The sequence below is a fragment of the Poecilia formosa genome, unplaced genomic scaffold (assembly GCF_000485575.1).
Source record: "Poecilia formosa unplaced genomic scaffold, Poecilia_formosa-5.1.2 Scaffold67, whole genome shotgun sequence".
NCBI lineage: Eukaryota > Metazoa > Chordata > Actinopteri > Cyprinodontiformes > Poeciliidae > Poecilia > Poecilia formosa.
In genome coordinates, this window is record NW_006800006.1 from 2,179,693 (window position 1) to 2,197,407 (window position 17,715).

Here is a 17,715-nt window from a genome sequence, read left to right on the forward strand (position 1 = left end):
CAGTGGCGACTGATTCACCCCAACCCGCCAACGATGCCCAATCACACAGGCTGTTGATTTGTCAACACATGTCTGCGCAGACGTCAAATGATCAATTTGTTCTTGCTGCTGAGTCATGATTTGTGTGCTTTATTTACTTATCTTTTTGCTTTATAAAGTCTGAACAAAATACCCTCCTTTTATTTACAAGGTTCAGATTCAGCAATAGAGGGCAAATGGTTAGCAGGTGCAGGGTTAGAGTTTGAACTTTAAGCTTTAGCTCGAGCTGTTCTATATTAATCCTGTGTGTTAAAAGAGAAGGTCTCAGACAACGTAACTGGAAAAAATACAAAAAAAATAAAAAATCAGTGTGGCTGAGTCAGCTACCAGCCGACTAGTCTTCCCCCCCCCTTACCACATGCTAACATTTTCACAGCTGCTGTAAGAAAAAAAAAAACAAGATTATTACTGGAACATTGGGTCTGACGAAGCAAAATAAGGTCCCTGGCAGATAGTAATGTATTTGGCTTCACCTCAAGGTGAGCAGACAGTGGAAGACGCCAATCTGTCTGCGACCTGCTGGCAAACTATTTTTTCAACTGAGTTCAGATTGACCGACCTCTGAAGCCCAATGTAGAAGTATTATTTTGTTTTTTTAAGAGGGGGAAACATAATTAAAGCAAAAAACAAAAGAAAGAAAAAAAAAGAGAAGGAAAAAAACACAAACAGGTCACAAAGTCCTTAATTTTAGGTTTACATCTATTTAAAGTGAGTCTCGTCAACAAACAGGTCTTAATGCATTTAAAGCGAGGGAAAGTACTAATTATGATGCGTTTGAGTCTCTGTCAATGCTAGGTTACCACTGGCTCTGACATGCATTAAAGACTCAACAGCCATTTCAGTAACTGGAACTGCTTTGTTATGTTTGGGTAAAAAAAACAAAAAAACTAATGTGAGTAAAATCTGTTTTCTGATTAAACAAAGTGCTAGATGTGAACTTTGACCACAAAGTTGGACATTTATTTTTCTTTTAATTGATAACCCAGAGTACAAATTAAGTATGTCTACATTGTAGCCAGTTGCTAATGATTACTCAAATAGATGAATTTTATCAATTTTACATGTACATTATATTAACCAGGTTACATTTTATTAATAAAATGGAAGTACAAAACATCTGCCCAATGAGCAGAGCATAAACACCGAGATGAAAGCGAGAGAAATCTTATTTCTGGGTGTGAATTGGATCCGTTTGTCTTGTTGAAAGTGCTGAGTCGAAACTGTTTATTATTTCATAAAAGTAGAACACGTTTCTTTTGTTTTCCGGCCCTGTGAAGGTGACCTGGTTTCACCTCTAACGCTCTTTGTTTTGGCTCATAGGTTGGACAAAGAAGGCGTTTAACTTTTCTATTCTGCAATGAACTAAAACTAGATTACTTCATTAAGATAAATCTGCTCAAGCTGATTTATTTTCCCGTAACCCACCGGCTTTTTAAGTTTACCACACTGCGTGAAAGAGCACATGTCCTCAAGCAAACCGGTGCTAGTATGGCAGGCTGTTTGGACATAAAATCGGTTTTGTCTTAGCATCTGTATTTACATTCCAGACATCTAAAAATGGGTTTTTGACTAGACACAGCTACATTTCGACTATCTGAATTAAGAAAGTGCACGTAACCCCTACGTAACCCCCGTTGAGCTGCCACATAGCTGTCCAAACAGTTGCCTGAAGAGTTTTGGGTTTCCTGCACAAAATTGCCACAATGTAGAAAGAGCTCTGCAGTAAGGAATATGCCATTTTCCATCCTGGAATTTTGACTCGTCATAATAACAGTTTCGTCGTGACGTTTTGTGCTTTCAGGTTTTCTGCAATTTCATTTGTGCAGGTTTAATTTATACATCTAAAAATGCAGTTAATACATGGTTAGTTATAATGTCACTCAAGATGATGGTAAATCTTACATAATTCCTACTAGTCTTAATGTAATTAGAGATATCTCAAATAGTTAATTTATTTTTAATTTACTAATACAGGTGTAGTCAAAAAAGAATCTCAGATTTCTGGAACGAATGTGTAGTGAAACCGATTTTATATCGCAACGGCCGGCCATACAATCTCGCGATACGTGACTGTGACTGTGACGTGACGTGTGACGTATATGAGATAAAACTCGAAGCCGCGTGGTACGCACTCAAGGGCATCAAGACCGGCGCGCCAGACACAGAAGCAATTCGACAGCGGACCTCACAGGCTTCCTCGTGTTCGGGACTGTCACTGTAGTTGCTCTGCACAGAAGTGAAGGTGGGTGTCTTTATTACCAGTTAATAAACACCAGCTGTTAAAGCCTTGTGCTGGAGTCGACACAGGTTCAAATGTTGGCGCTTGGAAAAGTCAAACCCCCACTTTTTTATGAATCGGTTAAAGTAGTAAATTATAACAATAATAATAATTGCCTAATAATAGCATTTTAAATGCTCAACAGAGTTCATAATGCCATGCATAGCATTCATTCATTGTACAGTGAATGTGAAGGCACCTGCTCGCTCCAACATACACGCTGTCTTCTGCTTCCGAGTGTTCACAATCAGGTTCAGGTTGGCGTGGTTCTAGCGTGTGGGACGCCATAACTGAGGAAGCAGATAGTCACGTTCAACAACCCCCTCCCCCCCTCATGCCAACTTGATATTGTACTGATATAGCGCAACTAAAGTCGGCTTGGGTTTCCTTCACTGACTCTTAAGACAGAGGGGCAGCGCTGTCCCGGAAGTGCCTCGTGTCCACTGCGGAAACCTCACGACCACGCTCTCTTTTTCAAATTAACTTTTTAGAAATTTATTTTTAACCGATCAATTGGAGCAGTAATGCATCTATTTGTATCTTAAGGCAGTCAGGTAATTGTAATGAAGCCAGTGTAGTAGGAGTTTTTTGGGGGGGTTTTGTGTTTTTTTTTTGTTTTTTTTTTTCGTTCATAGAGAAAAAAAAGCTGCAAAATGTGTAATTTCAGTCTAAAACAACCTTTAACATTATTCTAACAATGTAACATTGCATTCAGCTGGAATGAAGTAAAATTGCTAAATCCTCAGAGATAAAAAAACAAACAAAAAACTATCAATTTGTTGCTACATTTTATGCAGTCCTGCAGTTTGGGATTTGAGCCCCCAGTCTCCTGGTTCTGACTTTTTTTTTCTCAGGGTTTACTTGGAGCTTTCCACCAGTGTGACTCTCACATGATTTACCACCACACAATGACTGCTATGCACCCACCACCCTCCGTTTTTTTTTTATATCGAACACAGTCATCCCCCCTTATCACCATCTTTCCTGATATTTTCTCTTTCGTCTTCTTCTCAGCAAAACGTCGTTCATTTAACATTTGATTAGCATTTGTTCAATCTGTGGAACATTAACACGGAGTAATTAAGATTTCATATTTTCCAAGCAAAGATATTCAATCTGCATGTGTGATTTATTATGATTTATGTGGAACAAATAAGTGGATCATTACATTTATTTATTTATTTATTACCTTCATGTATTGCTTCATATGTGTCAAACTTTTTTTAAAGGTGAACACACGACATTTTATCACAAATATCCAGCTGCCTCTGTTCCGCCTTCATGGAATTCATGGGTGTAGCGTTTCCTCATGCCTCCTAAACAACTAGGAAGACGATTTAAAAAATATTTCTTCCAGTAAGCAAGTGCCTGAAGCTTGTTCCTGATGGGAAGAAGTGCTGTGTGTCGCAAAATTTCACGAAAGGAAAGATAAATAAACATTTATGTATTTAATAGTCTTGATTTATTGCTGCAGAAATCATTAACTGAAGGGGCATCTATTTATTTTTTTTTGACCTGCTAATTGGATTTTGATCAACTCAGATTTTAGTTTCTAAAAACAAATGCAACAAAAATGAGAAAAATGCACTTTAACGGAGAAGTATTAGACGAGACGAGCAGTGTTTATAAAAGGCACTCAAATGTTCATTAAAGTACACATCGATGTATTAATGAGTGAAAATGATGGTTTTTAGTAACAAAGCTGATGAGCACAATGAGGAAAAATCCACATCTCTTATCTGATTGGTGCTTTTCTATTAATAGTTGAACATGTAATGGGTTTAGTTGTGGCAAAGAATCTTTAATTTCACTTTTAATTCTTATCCTTTCTTAATATTATGACCAAACTCTGTTGCAACCTGCCTAAGAAACCGGTTTTTTGGTCGCTTACTGAGACCAAAGCAGTTTAGCTACTTTTTAATCCCATCTGACACCGCTCAGCGCGGTTTACCTTGGTAAACTCCCTTGAAGTTTACTAAGGTAAACTTCAAGGGAGTAAAGAAAAAAATTCAAAACCGTAACCTGTAAAGTCTCAGAAGAAATGAACAGCTGTTTGCCTTTTTGTGTTTTATTTTAAAAACCTTGACTACATGCTAATTTCCTGCTGAAGCTCGGAGGAGCACAGCATCCGGCGCGCTGCGCTCCGCCAAGGGTGGGACTCGATTTTTATCCTGCTATGGCACGCACACACACGTGTCCGAAAGCTCTTGAAATCAGCTACCAATTAAAAAAAAAAAAAAAAAAAAGCTGCAAGGGTTTAAGCTTTCCAGTGAAGCACAAACAGACGCTTCATGTTTGCATATGTTTGAATGCACAATGAGATCTTTTTTCCAGTTTTTGTTATCCATAGGTTTCAGCGTCTGAAAAAGAGCAGTTTAATTTGCCAATCTGATTAACGAATTAGCCCCGAAAAGTCCGGTATGTTTGGTATGTGAGATTAGAGAGGGGCTTTGCCCACCTTGGAGGGTAAATCCAGATTTCTGGTTCATCTCATCCTTGCCTGCTACCACTTTTCTAGCCACCGTCTTAACGGAGAATCCAGTCTTTTCCTGGGTGATCTATACAACTAATCTCTAGTTGCTTATGAAAGAGGAGAGGTCATCTCCATGGCACCCATGCAGGTCAGAAAGAAGGTCAAGGTTGCCCTCCCTGCAGAGCCAGACTCTAAAGTTAGCTGTGCTTCACAATGCCTAGAATAATAAAGTGTTTCCAGAGCGAGGCGCTTCCTCATTTGATGCAGCCATGCAACGGTCTCGTCGGTGGAAGTTGAGTATTTTTATCCGTTCTTCTTTTAGCAGAGGAAACGTTGGGTGTTTTGGTTTTGCCGTAGTATCGCCGTCTGCTTCTGCTAGTCTTTGATTCAACCTCAAAGTTCCTCATACAAAGTTTGAATATGGAGGAACCTATTGGCGCAGTGTGATAAATACAAGTGAAAATATTTTAAAAGAAGTTGTAAAACATGACTCAAATTCTCTTATGTAAAACAGGAAAGCTTTAGTTATACCTGCTGCTGCCATAATATCTATAATAATCTTTAGTATTAATCTGGTGTAACAATGCTACCACATGTTCGCTTTGTGAACCATGGAATTATGATAGATTTTGTTAGATTTTATTGCGTTTTGCATGGGGTTTGATACCTTATTGCTGCGATTCACCTTCTAGAATAACTTTACAGTTGGTCTTAAACTTCTCAAAAATTAAGGCCTTAAAATGTCTTGACTCCATTTTTAAAAGAGTAAATTGGCCTTAAGAATGTTTATCACTGGTCTTAAATGTTGTAGTGGCAGAACTATTTAATCTCGCATATCCTGGGCAGTATATGTATTTGTGCTGGACTTCTCTGTCGCATAAATATTTGAAATGCACACAAACATCATCCTGTTCTGTGACTTGAAGTGGTTGAGGCTCCTGGAGTCCAGCCTTAAATCTGAGTTGGTGTAACCTGCAGAAACTCTGCTCCCTGACCTCAAACTGCGGCTGTAAAACCGTTCAGTTAGAGAAAGAGATGAACACTTATTTAGTTTCCACACAAACAGCCATATGTAAGCAAGGGAAAGTCTTTCAGCCAGCTGACTGGCAGTGTGGAGCAGAGCAACATCTGGCTTCTTACGTTCTCTGTAAAACAGAAAACTTGCATCTTTAATTGCAGACGAAGAACATTTTGTGGCCATTAAACCATTTTAAATAACTTTTACTACCGTTTATGCTACATGGCAGTAACTCAGTAATTGTATTTGACTAATTATCCCCCTTTAAAAAGCCAAACTGATTGGTTTTAATTAATATTGGAAGTGTACTGCTGCTGCTGTATCCCAGTGTTTACTCATGGCTGCTGACCCGTAACCTTCAGTTATGTTTTCACACGTACGGCAAAGGGTTGAAACTGCTTCAGTGACCTTACCGAGACTTTGAAAAACACGTGGCGTTCTAGAGATTTTAGTGCTTGTTTGCTCTTCAGGGTGAGCCAGAGGGTCAGAGGTCACGGCCTTTGAACAAAGATTGTTGTTTAAGCCAGTTTTGTTTGCTTTTGATTCCAACAGCCCTCTTTTCTCCACTGAAGGATTTGCTCACCTGTTTGTTTAGAATGAGACACAAATGTGGCTGCTTGTTGTTGAGTAGATGTAGTAGGATGATGATAAATGCTCAATTAGGGAAGCATTTTGTCTCCAGATTTTTCTAACAGCTTAGCATAAAACCACCAAAATGTCAAAGTAAATAAAATGAAATTTTTTTTGCGTAAATATTGCAAAAGAATTTCAATGTCTACTCAGACAGAATGCAGATAAAAAAAAATAAAATAAAATAAAAAATTTTTAGCTAAAGACGATGGACACATCTGTGTTCCTGGTTCGATTGCAGCGCTTCATGTTCCCAAAACACAAGGATGTTTTTAAATGTGATAATCTGGTCGTGTTTTGTCTTCTTGACCTCCCTGTCCTCATAGGAAAAGGGAAAAAAAATGGCGGTGGAAGGTCATGAAGAAGCCAAGCGGTGTCTGATTGCAGCAAATCCCTGAGTGCTCAGAAACTCTATATCACACCCATATTTAATTATTTATTTATTCATTTATTTTCAGTTTTTCGATTGGCTCAGAGAAGAATGATCCGCCAGGCTCTTATTCCTCTTCTTGTTGATATTTTATCAATAAAACTGATCCTCTGCTTGGACCGGCTGATGGTTTCTCCCACTGAGGCGCTGAGGGCCGGTCCGCTTCTGGACTCTGCCGGTGACTGAGTTCACATCGTAGCACCGGGTCTGCGCTAACCTGAGCAGCACACTGCTCTTTTGTGTTCAAAAATGGGGGCTTTCTTTCAAGCTGGCCACACAGGAAAGCCCCAGAGATTTTTTGACAAGAGGTGGGGACACCTTCTTTGGAAACAGAACGTTCCCTGAGTTTAACAGGAAAGTGAACTGAAAGTGCTAAAAGATAAGTGAAAATCTAGCGGTTTGTCGACTCTTCTGGAGAATTAAGCAGGTTTTGACAGTGATACAACGTAGCTATTGTTTTCAGAGTCTGGGAATCTAAAAGTCTTAATCTGTGTTTTTTGGTTTAGAGTCCTGAGAAGCAGTGATGGAACAAGCAAGGTCAACAATATCCAAAATTGTAAGTATCGTATCTGAACTACTAACTTGTCGACATTTTATCAGATTTCATATTCGTATTGTTGCTACCTCTGAGAAAACTGCAACACGCCTAAGCTGGGAAAGTGATGAATCTGGAGAAAGAAGCTGTTTTTCTCTAGTTTGGCTGGATGGTTTTTTTTTCATACATGAATGTATTCATAGAAAAGCCAGATAGAAATGAATCACAAATTCATTTTACTGTGCAGATTTTCCAAGTTTCCTTTTCTGGGGAATTGCAGGTTATTCAACATCTCAGGGGATCCTGCTGCACATTCACAATAGTTTGTCAGACCAGAATAGAAACTAAAACATTCCTTCAGTCAAAGCAAAACCCTAATCCACAAAGTCTGGGAAAAACACTAAAACCAGGGCATCCTCACACCTTTAAAAAGTTTTAAATTCATGTGTCAGAAAATAAGGCCTTAAAATGTCTAAAGTTTATTAAATAAAAAAATGTAAGTTGACCTTAAATACATTGATCAAACTCTGACACCTTCATTCTGTGACTCGAGGCACTTGAGGCAACCGCTAACCTTGCTAGCTCCTTATCTAGTGTTTTTACTCCCATCGTGGGTAAGTGCAGATGTATAATTGTTGTTGTGATACAGGCCTTAAATTTCAGTCATGGTAGTCTTCAAAAGTCTCAAATTCATGCATCTAAAATTAAGGCCTTAAAAATGTATTTGAATTATTAAATAAAGTTAACTTGGGTTTAAAAAAGTTAATTACAGGTATGTTGATGTGGCAGGACTACTTAATCTTATAAATGTAGTTTTTTGGGGGAATTTTCAAACGGGACTTTTCTGTCTGTGTAAAGTTTGAGTCATCGACATTGCGTTCTGTGACTCGAGGCAAAGCAGACTACTGCTAACTAGCTGCTAATATACCCTTGCTAGCTATTTTTTCTACATCCATCATGAGTAACTGCAAACGTCACCCATGTATCGGCTTTTGTACATTTCTGTTGCATTACAGGTCTTAAAATTCATTTATAATTGTCTTTAAAAAGTCTTTAATTTGAGTTGGTGAAACCTGTGGAAACCCTGAAAAAAAGAACATGACACTGACCCTTTCTAACCCACAAGATGCTTTATTATTATGATGATGAAGTTGGAACAAACTGATTTGTGCAGCTGGAGTGTGCTGTACTTCATTTCTACCCAGATTGTACGTTTGTTGGACAAAAACCGGACGATGTCTGAGTTTAAGATGAACGAGGGTCGGCAGGGCTCCAGGCTTCCTCTGAGGGTTTTCCAGCTGGTGTAACACAAGCTAACCCTAATCCCTTTTGTTCCCGCCTTTTCTTGACATTACCCAGTTTAATGGTGAGCCGCACACCTATACCCGCTTCAACCTGACCCAGAACATGGAGGGCGACACCAGCCAGGTGGAGATGAAGCTGTCGACGGACGCGGACGAGGAGGCTGTGGAGAACGGCATGGGAGACCATCGTCATCATCACGGCACCAACGGCAGACCTTACATGGTTCAAAAGATGCAGCGCACGCCCAGGAACTTGTGCTACATGGTGTGTGGCGTCCTCCTCATCTTCATCATCGGTAAGCTGGAGGCACTGAAGGAGGAATGATAGACGCACCAATCCAGTTTTAGTATTGGTCCTGATATTGATGAAAATTCTAGATCAGGTATCGTGACAAAGTGCTCGGTCTATAAGAGCAAATCTATTCAGTCTAATTCTATGCTATGTGTTCTAGGTGATGTCATACTTTATTTATTTTACATTATATTTAGAATTCCTAATTGTATTTGCTGAACCGTTTGTTGTAGTTCAATATTTACATTTGTCAGCCTGTTGTTATTGCCAGTTTATTTTAAATTTGCTGTTTTGCTCCTAATTCCACTGATTGAACAAATTAAAGTTTTGTTGTTTTTACATGTTTGACCAAGATTGTGAAGCTATTGGTGTATTTAATTCAGCACATTTATATCTGTGTTTAGGAAAAGAAACAAAACATTTCCAGTAGGGCTGGATAATAAATCAATAACAATATGTATCGTGATAGAAAATATCAGTAGAAATTTAAATGATTTCACTGAAGTCAGGTTTAGAACCTCATTCTGGCTCTAAATCAGCTAGATAGGAAAGGTTGGTGTTATCAGCTAACTCGCTCTGGTTACCTAGCAACAACGTGTTAAACAACTGGCGCAGCAGCAGTTCAAGGTTCTGCCACCGTGCCTCAAAGCTGCTTAAAAATAAAAAAACCGGCGTTTTGTGAAAACTGGATGAAATGGGAACCGTCACACCACCTGTTTTAGTATTTTGGATATTTAAAACAAACAAACAAACAAAAAAAAAGATCAGTATAATATTGACTTATTTGAAAGTCTGGTATTGTGATACATTTCTCAGCCTCGTCGTCCAGCCCTAGTTTTTAGTCAGTTCATCAATGTCTTCCTGTATCGATACTAAACCTCAGATATCGATATCGGAAGTGGAAAACGTAGAATCATCATTAAATTTCACATGCCATATTAGTTTTCTTGATGCTTTTTCTTTAAACCTGAATCCACTGGCTTCTTCCAGGGTTCTTGATCGGCTACTTGACTAATAAGAAGAAGGAACAGGCTCCTGTCTGCGCATCCTCCATCAGCATCGAGAATAACGACATTCCCCACGAGACGGGCGCCGCGCCCCTCATGGACTGGGATGATGTCACAAAACTCCTGACTGAAAAATTCTCTGCTGCCAAACTAGAAAAAGTTTTGAGGTGATCAGAAAGTAAAAAAAAAAACATGAACTGTTGTTTTCATTGCATCCCAGGTGTTTAACGGTGTTTCTATCCTGTCATAGTGAGTTTGCCCAAGGCAGCCACCGGGCCGGCTCTCTTGAGGATGAATCCCTGGCAAACCGAGTTCTCCAGAGGTTCAAGGACAGCAGCATGAAAACCTGGACAGATGAGCACTTCATCAAGGTCCAAGACCCGCCAGCGGCCGGCTACAACAAGATCGTCTTCAAGAACGGGACAGAGGACCGTCCCAGGGGATTCCTGTCCTACAGCGTCGTCGGATCAGTACAGGTAGGCAACAAAACAGAGAGAAAACCCTGAAAACACCCAACGCGTGCGGGTAACCAGAACGCTGCTGCGCTTCTAGGGCGCGGTGCTGTACGCTCATTACGGTGAGGATGACGACTTCCGGGTGCTGCAGGACAAAAACATCAACATGAACGGCAGAGTTATGCTGATCAGAGATGGAAAGATCAGCTTCGCCGAGAAGGTGACCGGTTTAAAACGACAGCTACTTCCTCATCTGTTCTGTATTTATTTTTGTTGTTTTTGAGTCAAACACATTTTAGATCCTGGTTTCTTTGTGATTCCAGGTGGCCAACGCCGCCAGAATGAATGCCTCTGCTGTTCTGATCTACCGAGACCCGAATGATTACAACATCAAAGAGGAGACCGAGCTCTACGGGCATGTGAGTGACGCGCCTGATGCTAAACCAGTCTGTTTAGATGAAATCTCAGAACAATGCAAAACCATCATATGGGTTTCCTTAAACCTGCCGGTCAGTCATGCACAGAGATGCTCTGATTACTAAGTCGATATTTTCCCAGCAGCCACGTCCTGCTGGGAAATGACATCAGCATGTCTTTAAGGCTTGTCAGCAGAAGGAAGCATGAAGGCTCTAAAGCTTCCTGGTAGACGGCTTCATTGACTCCACAAATGATCTTCATCCTGAATCTGGACCCTCAATTTCTTTTCATCATTAAATAAGTTATTTTTCTTTAGCCCAGAAAAGAAAAAAACACCAACTTGAGCACAGATCACACCTTGTGAATCTCTTTGAAAATCTTGAAGAAACTTGGCTTCACAAGCCTCACTTCCAGCCACACCTTTTCCTTCCACTCAACTTTCCATTAATGCACTTGAGTACAGATGTTTGTGAGCAGCCAGCTGTTTGTGGTTCTGTGAAGGCACCCTATGACTTCATAGGCCAAAAACCTAACATTCATGTCTTAGAAATGTACACAAAACCAATAATACATTGTTTATAAGTAACAGAATTTGAGATTCTATTAGTTGCGAGATGACATAATCAAAATTAGAATTAGAATAGAGTTTGTAATTATGCCCATTTAATCTATTTTGAGTTTATTTAGATGTTAGTTGAGTCAGTTTGTGGTGTTTAGTCTTGAATGGCTTAAATTATTTCTACATTGGGCATTTATTTTATTTCATCTTTTTATATTAAATGTATATAAAAAATATAATCAAGATTGTTTTTGGGTTGTTTTTTTCCCCATGGAGGAAGTTTATGAAGCCATCAAGGGGCCAGTGGTTTGGTTAATACTAGAGCGCCCTCTGGTGGATATTTGATATTTCTGTTCTTCTTGTAGTTTAGCACTGCGTTCAAATCAAACACACTTTGCGGGTCAGAAATGCGTCCAGTGCCTTCATTTGGATGCTTGTGCACTTTGAAGTCAGGCGATTGAAATCACTACAGATGTGCTTCGGGAGGAACTTCTTGTTCTTTTTTTTTTTTTTTTTTCTTCTCCTGTTTTTTTTTGTACAATGGTGGATGAAATATCGAGGGTGTCTTGGCTGTATTTACTGAAAAGAAGAGAATGTCGTCTGGATTTCACCAGATAATTCAGAGGTGTTGTGAGCTTTTTCACATTCGCTGATGAGGATCACTTTGACGCTCAGATCACATTTGGTCTGAATTCTGCACAGGACTTTAGCTCTACGCTCCCAGTAAATATAAGTGTGGCATACGCCTCTTATCCTTAGGCATAATTGGGTGAAAACAGAAGATCAAACGGTGGATGTCAATCAAACATAATTGTAACTCTCGTAATCTTCTCCTGCAGGTCCACATGGGCTCAGGTGATCCTTACACCCCCGGCTTCCCATCCTTCAACCACACCCAGTTCCCTCCTGCGGAGTCTTCAGGCCTGCCCAAGATCCTGGCACAGACCATCACGTTGAGGGTGGCAAAGAAAATCCTTAGGTAAAGCTCACATCTTTGATTCGATTAGTTTTTCACATCGATGCCAGTGAGCTCTGTAACGTGTTCCTCTGCCGCTCCCACAGCCAGCTAGGTGGTCCAAGGAGCCCCGAAAGGTGGACAGGTTTCAACAAATTAGGAGACGAGACTGATATCATCACTGTGGAGGTCAACAACGTTCTCACAGAGAAGAAGATCCATAACGTGTTTGGGGTCATCAAAGGTTTTGTCGACCCAGGTAAAATGAAACTGGAATTCAAGGAGAGAAGAGTCTGTGTGTGTGTTTGGAGGAAGTGATCGTCAGGAACTCCTCTGACTTTGTCCAGACCGCTATGTGGTTATCGGCGCCCAGAGGGACGCGTGGGGTCCGGGCTACGCAGCGTCAACCGTCGGCACCAGCGTCCTGGTGGAGCTGGCCCGTGCCATCTCTGACATGGTGAAGAACGGTGAGCATCGGAACACACTCGGGCATTTTCTAAGATGTGCGGTTTGAAAACTTCACAGACGAACAAATGCAAACCTGTTTTTACAGGCGGATTCAAGCCAAGGAGGAGCATTGTGTTTGCTAGCTGGAGTGCTGGAGAATATGGAAACATTGGCGCCACCGAGTGGTTGGAGGTGAGGACTGCAAGACTTTTTTTTTTTCCCGAAACTTTTTTATTTTACTCTTATAACAACTTTTAATAAAATATTCAGTGTTATATCTACCCTAACTGTTGTTTAATCTCACCTGTAGGGGTATCTGTCTTCTCTGAGCATGAAAGCCTTCTCTTACATCAACCTGGATGGCATTGTAACAGGTACTCACTTGGTTTCATATTCAATATATTTGGTGCCCAATATATTTTACAAGCACATCGTGGTACTGTATAAAGTAGCAGTTTTGTATTTAAATAAGTACAATTTCTTATTTTTAGGTCTGAATGGATTTAAAGTAGCAGCCAGTCCTCTAATGCACACCCTGATTGAAAACACCCTAAAAGAGGTAAACATCCAGCAGATTTTGCTTTTATAATAAATAGTTTTTTGAAAATGTATTGATGTTTATATGCACATATTTTTGGTTTTTTTTCCTAATAGGTAAAAATCCGAGATGCCTCTCTTTACAAGCAATTTGCAAAGGACAACTTTGAATCAAATATGTAAGTAAACTCCTTACATATTTGATTTGATGTCAACCGATGACATCAAACTCAACTTCCTGAATGTTTAACATTAGTGGTATTTTTAGTTTGTTCTCATCATTCTTGCCGTTTTTGTTGTGCAGTCTGGAGCCGATGCGGATGGACAGCGCTGCGTATCCTTTCCTCGCCTTCTCTGGAATCCCCTCCATGTCATTCAGATTCTCCCCAGACAACTCGGTGAGTCGTTCTCGTTCACCGTAGATCCTTCATAAAACTCGACAGCTGCTGATGGCGTAGCCTCATACCTCGTTTCCCCTCCCGTTTTTCCCCTCTCAGAACTACAATCACTTTGGCACAATGGAGGACACCGTGGCGAACCTGAATGCTGCCACGTCCAGCCAGGTCCCCCAGCTGGCGGCGACGGCAGGCCGCTTCGCCGGCCACATAGCTCTGAGGCTGGTCCACGACCACCTGCTGCAGATGGACGTGATGAAATATTACAAGGTTGTCCGTTCCTACGTGTACAAGATCAATGGAAGAGTCAAAGATGTTCTGCAGGTGAGTTGGGTTACGTTTAACTTTTGTTCTCATTTCATGACTTTTTTTTTTTTTTTTACTTATGCTGCATCCGTTCATTGTTCCAGATGCAACCGCAGCTGTTGCCCAAATCCCTGACGGTGCAGTGGTTGATCTCCGCCATTGGTTCGTACAGCCGGGCCGCCCAGAGCCTGCAGAATGACATCCAGAACAGCGACCTGGAGGACATCGAGATGTGCCGCCTCATCAACGACCGCATCATGGCGGTAAGACCTTCACATCTCCGTTCAGCATGTCTGCAGGCCCATCAGTTGTTTAAGCAAACTGCCTTTTTTGAGTCTGTGCAATCCAGATAATATTAATCAACGACTAAATTAGTTGACAATTATTTCAACAATCAATTAATCGCAATTATTGTTCCAGCCTCAGTTCAATCATTTCAGAATGACCCAGAAGTGCACCCAATCTGTTTTTGCAAACCACTTCAGAACATCCCTTCCCTTGGTTTTCCTGATCAGCACGGTCACTTTCAGAACGACCCTTGAACTTTCACAGGTTATTGACAAATTTGAATCTGAGCTTTCCCTCCTGCGCCCTTCTCTGCAGGTGGAAAGAAACTTCCTGTCCCACTACGTCTCCCCCAGGCAGAGCCCGTTCCGCCACATCCTGGTCGGCTCGGGCCCCCACACTCTCAAAGCTCTCACCAAACACCTGGAGTCCCTGAAGACGAACAACCCCGAGGCAAACGCCGAGCTGTTCCTCAACGAGTTTGCCCTGGCAACCTGGACCATCCAGGGCTGCGCCAACTCCTTAGCAGGGGACATCTGGTCTCTGGATAATGAAATCTAAACTGATCAACAGTTGCACAACCTTTTAAAAAAATCAATAAGTTTTAACAATTGGAGAAAATAACATTGTCCCCCCTTTTATATTCAATACTTTTTATCCACATGTAACATTTGAAAAACCAAATGTTTGATGCTTTGGTGCTGCTAATGACTACTAGAACATCCCAGTTTTACATGGCAGGAGTAGCCAATTGTATTTTCCTACGAATGAGCTGAATGTAGAGCATTTCCCAACATCCCAACAGGTCATAATCTCTCCCATGACTCAGCGAATCATATCACCACAGGTCAGTATGATAAACTAATAACCTTTTATCTGTTTACTAAAAATAATTACAATGCTGCTGAAGCCAAATGTTCAAGCCTGAGCTGGTTTACGTTGGTAGCTACAATTTGATAAAAACCCAGCTCCTCAGTTTCAGAAGGTGCTGAAATCATCAATTACAAAAAAATGGAAATAAAAAAAAAATCGGAACAACGCAGTTTCCATGGTGCACAGAGCGCAGCCGTTATCTGCCTCAAAGCTCATGTGACTAAAAAAAAAAAAAAATTAAGTCCTGACCCAATCAGGAATCACAGAGCTAATACGTACGGACCTTACCCCCAAAAAATAAAGGTGGAAGGTTCCCAAAAACACACAGCACTGAACCACAAACCGTATGTTTTTATTTATTGTTATTTATTTATCAGTGGCAGGGTTCACTATAAATAGGTTTTTATTGCCTTTTCTTTTTAATTATTTTGTATAATTATCGGGAGCAGTGCCTCCCATAATTATGACAGTTATACTGTCGAAATGACAAAAGCAGCATCTGCTAAAACAGAGAAGCGTACGCGTGGACCGACGGGGCGGAACCGGACCAAAAACGATCCGTTCTCTCTGCCGCTCCCTCGGGTTCATGCGCTCTTCTCGTCCTCAGAGCATTATCGGGAGCAGCGTTTTCCATAATGTGGAAAAAAAAAAACAGAAGGAGGTAGTTTTTGTCTACCAGCACGTGTGTCCGTATCGGAGGCAGTGCCCTCCATATTTCACTGTAGGGGTGGATGATTTTTTTTTCTTTTTTTTTCTTTTGTAATTATCGGGAACAGTGTTTCCCATAATGTGTAAATACAGTTGATAGCTATGCATACATGTCGCTTACTCTCCTGTATCCTTTCTCTCTCTCTCTCTCTCTCTCTGTGTGTGTTGTGTTAATCAAATCAATCTCTTGGCCGATTCGTCTTTTTAAAAAAAATATATATATATACATATATATTTTCGAGCTGATACAGGAAATATTCTGATGTATGCAGTAGTCTGTCACAAACACTTGGGACCCGCGTGGTTACATCACTGGTCTGGTATTCCTTTGTTTTATGGCTTTTATTAATGATTCATACAATTTGAAAATTCTTTGCAATTTTCTTTTTGTGCCTTTTTATGTTTTATAACTTCACTATAAAAATTGAATGTAATTTTAGAAGGTAAAAGGCTTTTCTTGTTTAGGTTTCTTCTTTATTTTTTTTATTATTATTATTTTTTTTTATTTCTTCTTGCCAGAATCTAAAGTTACTGCTGTAAGCAGCTGTTACAACATCCTGGAATTAAACTTTGCATTTAAGATGATTGTTGTGGGGGAAAAACGGCACATTGTTTTAGAATCAGAAAGCAAAGATGCTTCTCCACTAAACCAAAACTGAGATAAATTGATTTTTAAAGGTTGATAATGGCCCTGTTTGAGGCTGCAAATCTGAGCCTGAAAAAAAAAAAAAAATTCACGAATTCTAGAAAATTCCTTCAATCAATGAATTTGTCTGGAAATCGCTTAACCTTGTTTTCTTTCCTCTGATTGTGTGTAAGCAGGCTTTGCTGGGCATTTTTATTGCAATAAAAGTCACTTAACATGTCGTCTTCGCTTTATTTTTTTCTTTTTTTACAAACAAAGAATTTATGTTCTTTATCCACAATGTAAAATATGAAGATTCTTTGTGCAGTTTTGTATTTACTGTTCTTTCAGCAAACGGCCTTGTTTTGAGTCCATATGTCTCTTAACTTTCAATTCCTAAATTAGTTGTGATTATTTCAACAATCACAATTAATCCGATTAATCATTTCAGCCCCAGATTAATTACTAAAACATAATTTTATTGTTAATATGAATGGCTTACCTGATCATTTCATACCTAAAATCATTAACTTTTTTATTTTTGACTGTCTCCCATTCTGACGGAGAATCTAACAAATTGTAGTGGCAAGATTTGACCAGGTGATGGAGACAAAGTAAACCTTTGAGTTTGACGGATTCCGTCAACTGGATCCTGCGTCACAATTTCTAAATCATGGTTTCAGAAGGAGCATTGCTCCCATAGACTGCAAACGTTTTAAGGGGGTTTTCTTTTAGGGTTTTGTTCTTAAAAAATAGTCTAATATCCAATTGCTCTCTGTAAAAATGGTGTGAGATAATGTATTTGAAAACAGTGAAACCTGAAAATTGAATCAAGAAACTGAATCAAGCTTTTTGTGTGTATCAAATTCGTAATTTTTTTATTTAATGTTTGACATTCTCCTTTACGACTGGCCAAGATATATATATATATATATAAAAGCAGAGCTCTCACTTTACTTTTAATGTTGGTGAGGATTCAATTTTTTTCCCCACAGTATTTATACACAACAATGTGATTTTTTCTTTTAAATATATTGCATCAGGAAAACAATTACATGAAACTGCTAATAACGAACTGTGCCAGCATAAGCAAGCAAAGCTGTAGCTTAAGGCCAGCAGGAGCCTGTCACAAAAATCAAGGACATTT

General features: G+C 39.9%; 1 protein-coding gene across 1 annotated transcript; it reads left to right on the forward strand.

Annotated features, from left to right (window-relative positions):
* Positions 1 to 2,159: 2,159 nt before the first annotated feature.
* Positions 2,160 to 16,809, forward strand: LOC103140049 (transferrin receptor protein 1). Its single transcript, XM_007554996.2, has 18 exons — positions 2,160 to 2,281; positions 7,375 to 7,424; positions 8,763 to 9,003; positions 9,990 to 10,173; positions 10,257 to 10,482; positions 10,559 to 10,681; positions 10,785 to 10,880; positions 12,277 to 12,416; positions 12,500 to 12,651; positions 12,740 to 12,859; positions 12,946 to 13,031; positions 13,150 to 13,213; positions 13,331 to 13,398; positions 13,494 to 13,555; positions 13,681 to 13,774; positions 13,874 to 14,095; positions 14,182 to 14,340; positions 14,681 to 16,809. Exons 2-18 carry the CDS (start codon positions 7,392 to 7,394, stop codon positions 14,921 to 14,923), a joined length of 2,313 nt encoding a protein of 770 aa, XP_007555058.1. The 5' UTR covers positions 2,160 to 2,281; positions 7,375 to 7,391; the 3' UTR covers positions 14,924 to 16,809.
* Positions 16,810 to 17,715: the final 906 nt, after the last annotated feature.

Bases quoted from the DNA above. Each gene is read 5' to 3' on its own strand.
- LOC103140049 (XM_007554996.2), top strand. From the start codon at position 7,392: ATGGAACAAGCAAGGTCAACAATATCCAAAATT. The intron at 9,004-9,989 runs GTAAGCTGGAGG...GGCTTCTTCCAG, and splicing joins CCTCCTCATCTTCATCATCG to GGTTCTTGATCGGCTACTTG. The intron at 12,417-12,499 runs GTAAAGCTCACA...CCGCTCCCACAG, and splicing joins GTGGCAAAGAAAATCCTTAG to CCAGCTAGGTGGTCCAAGGA.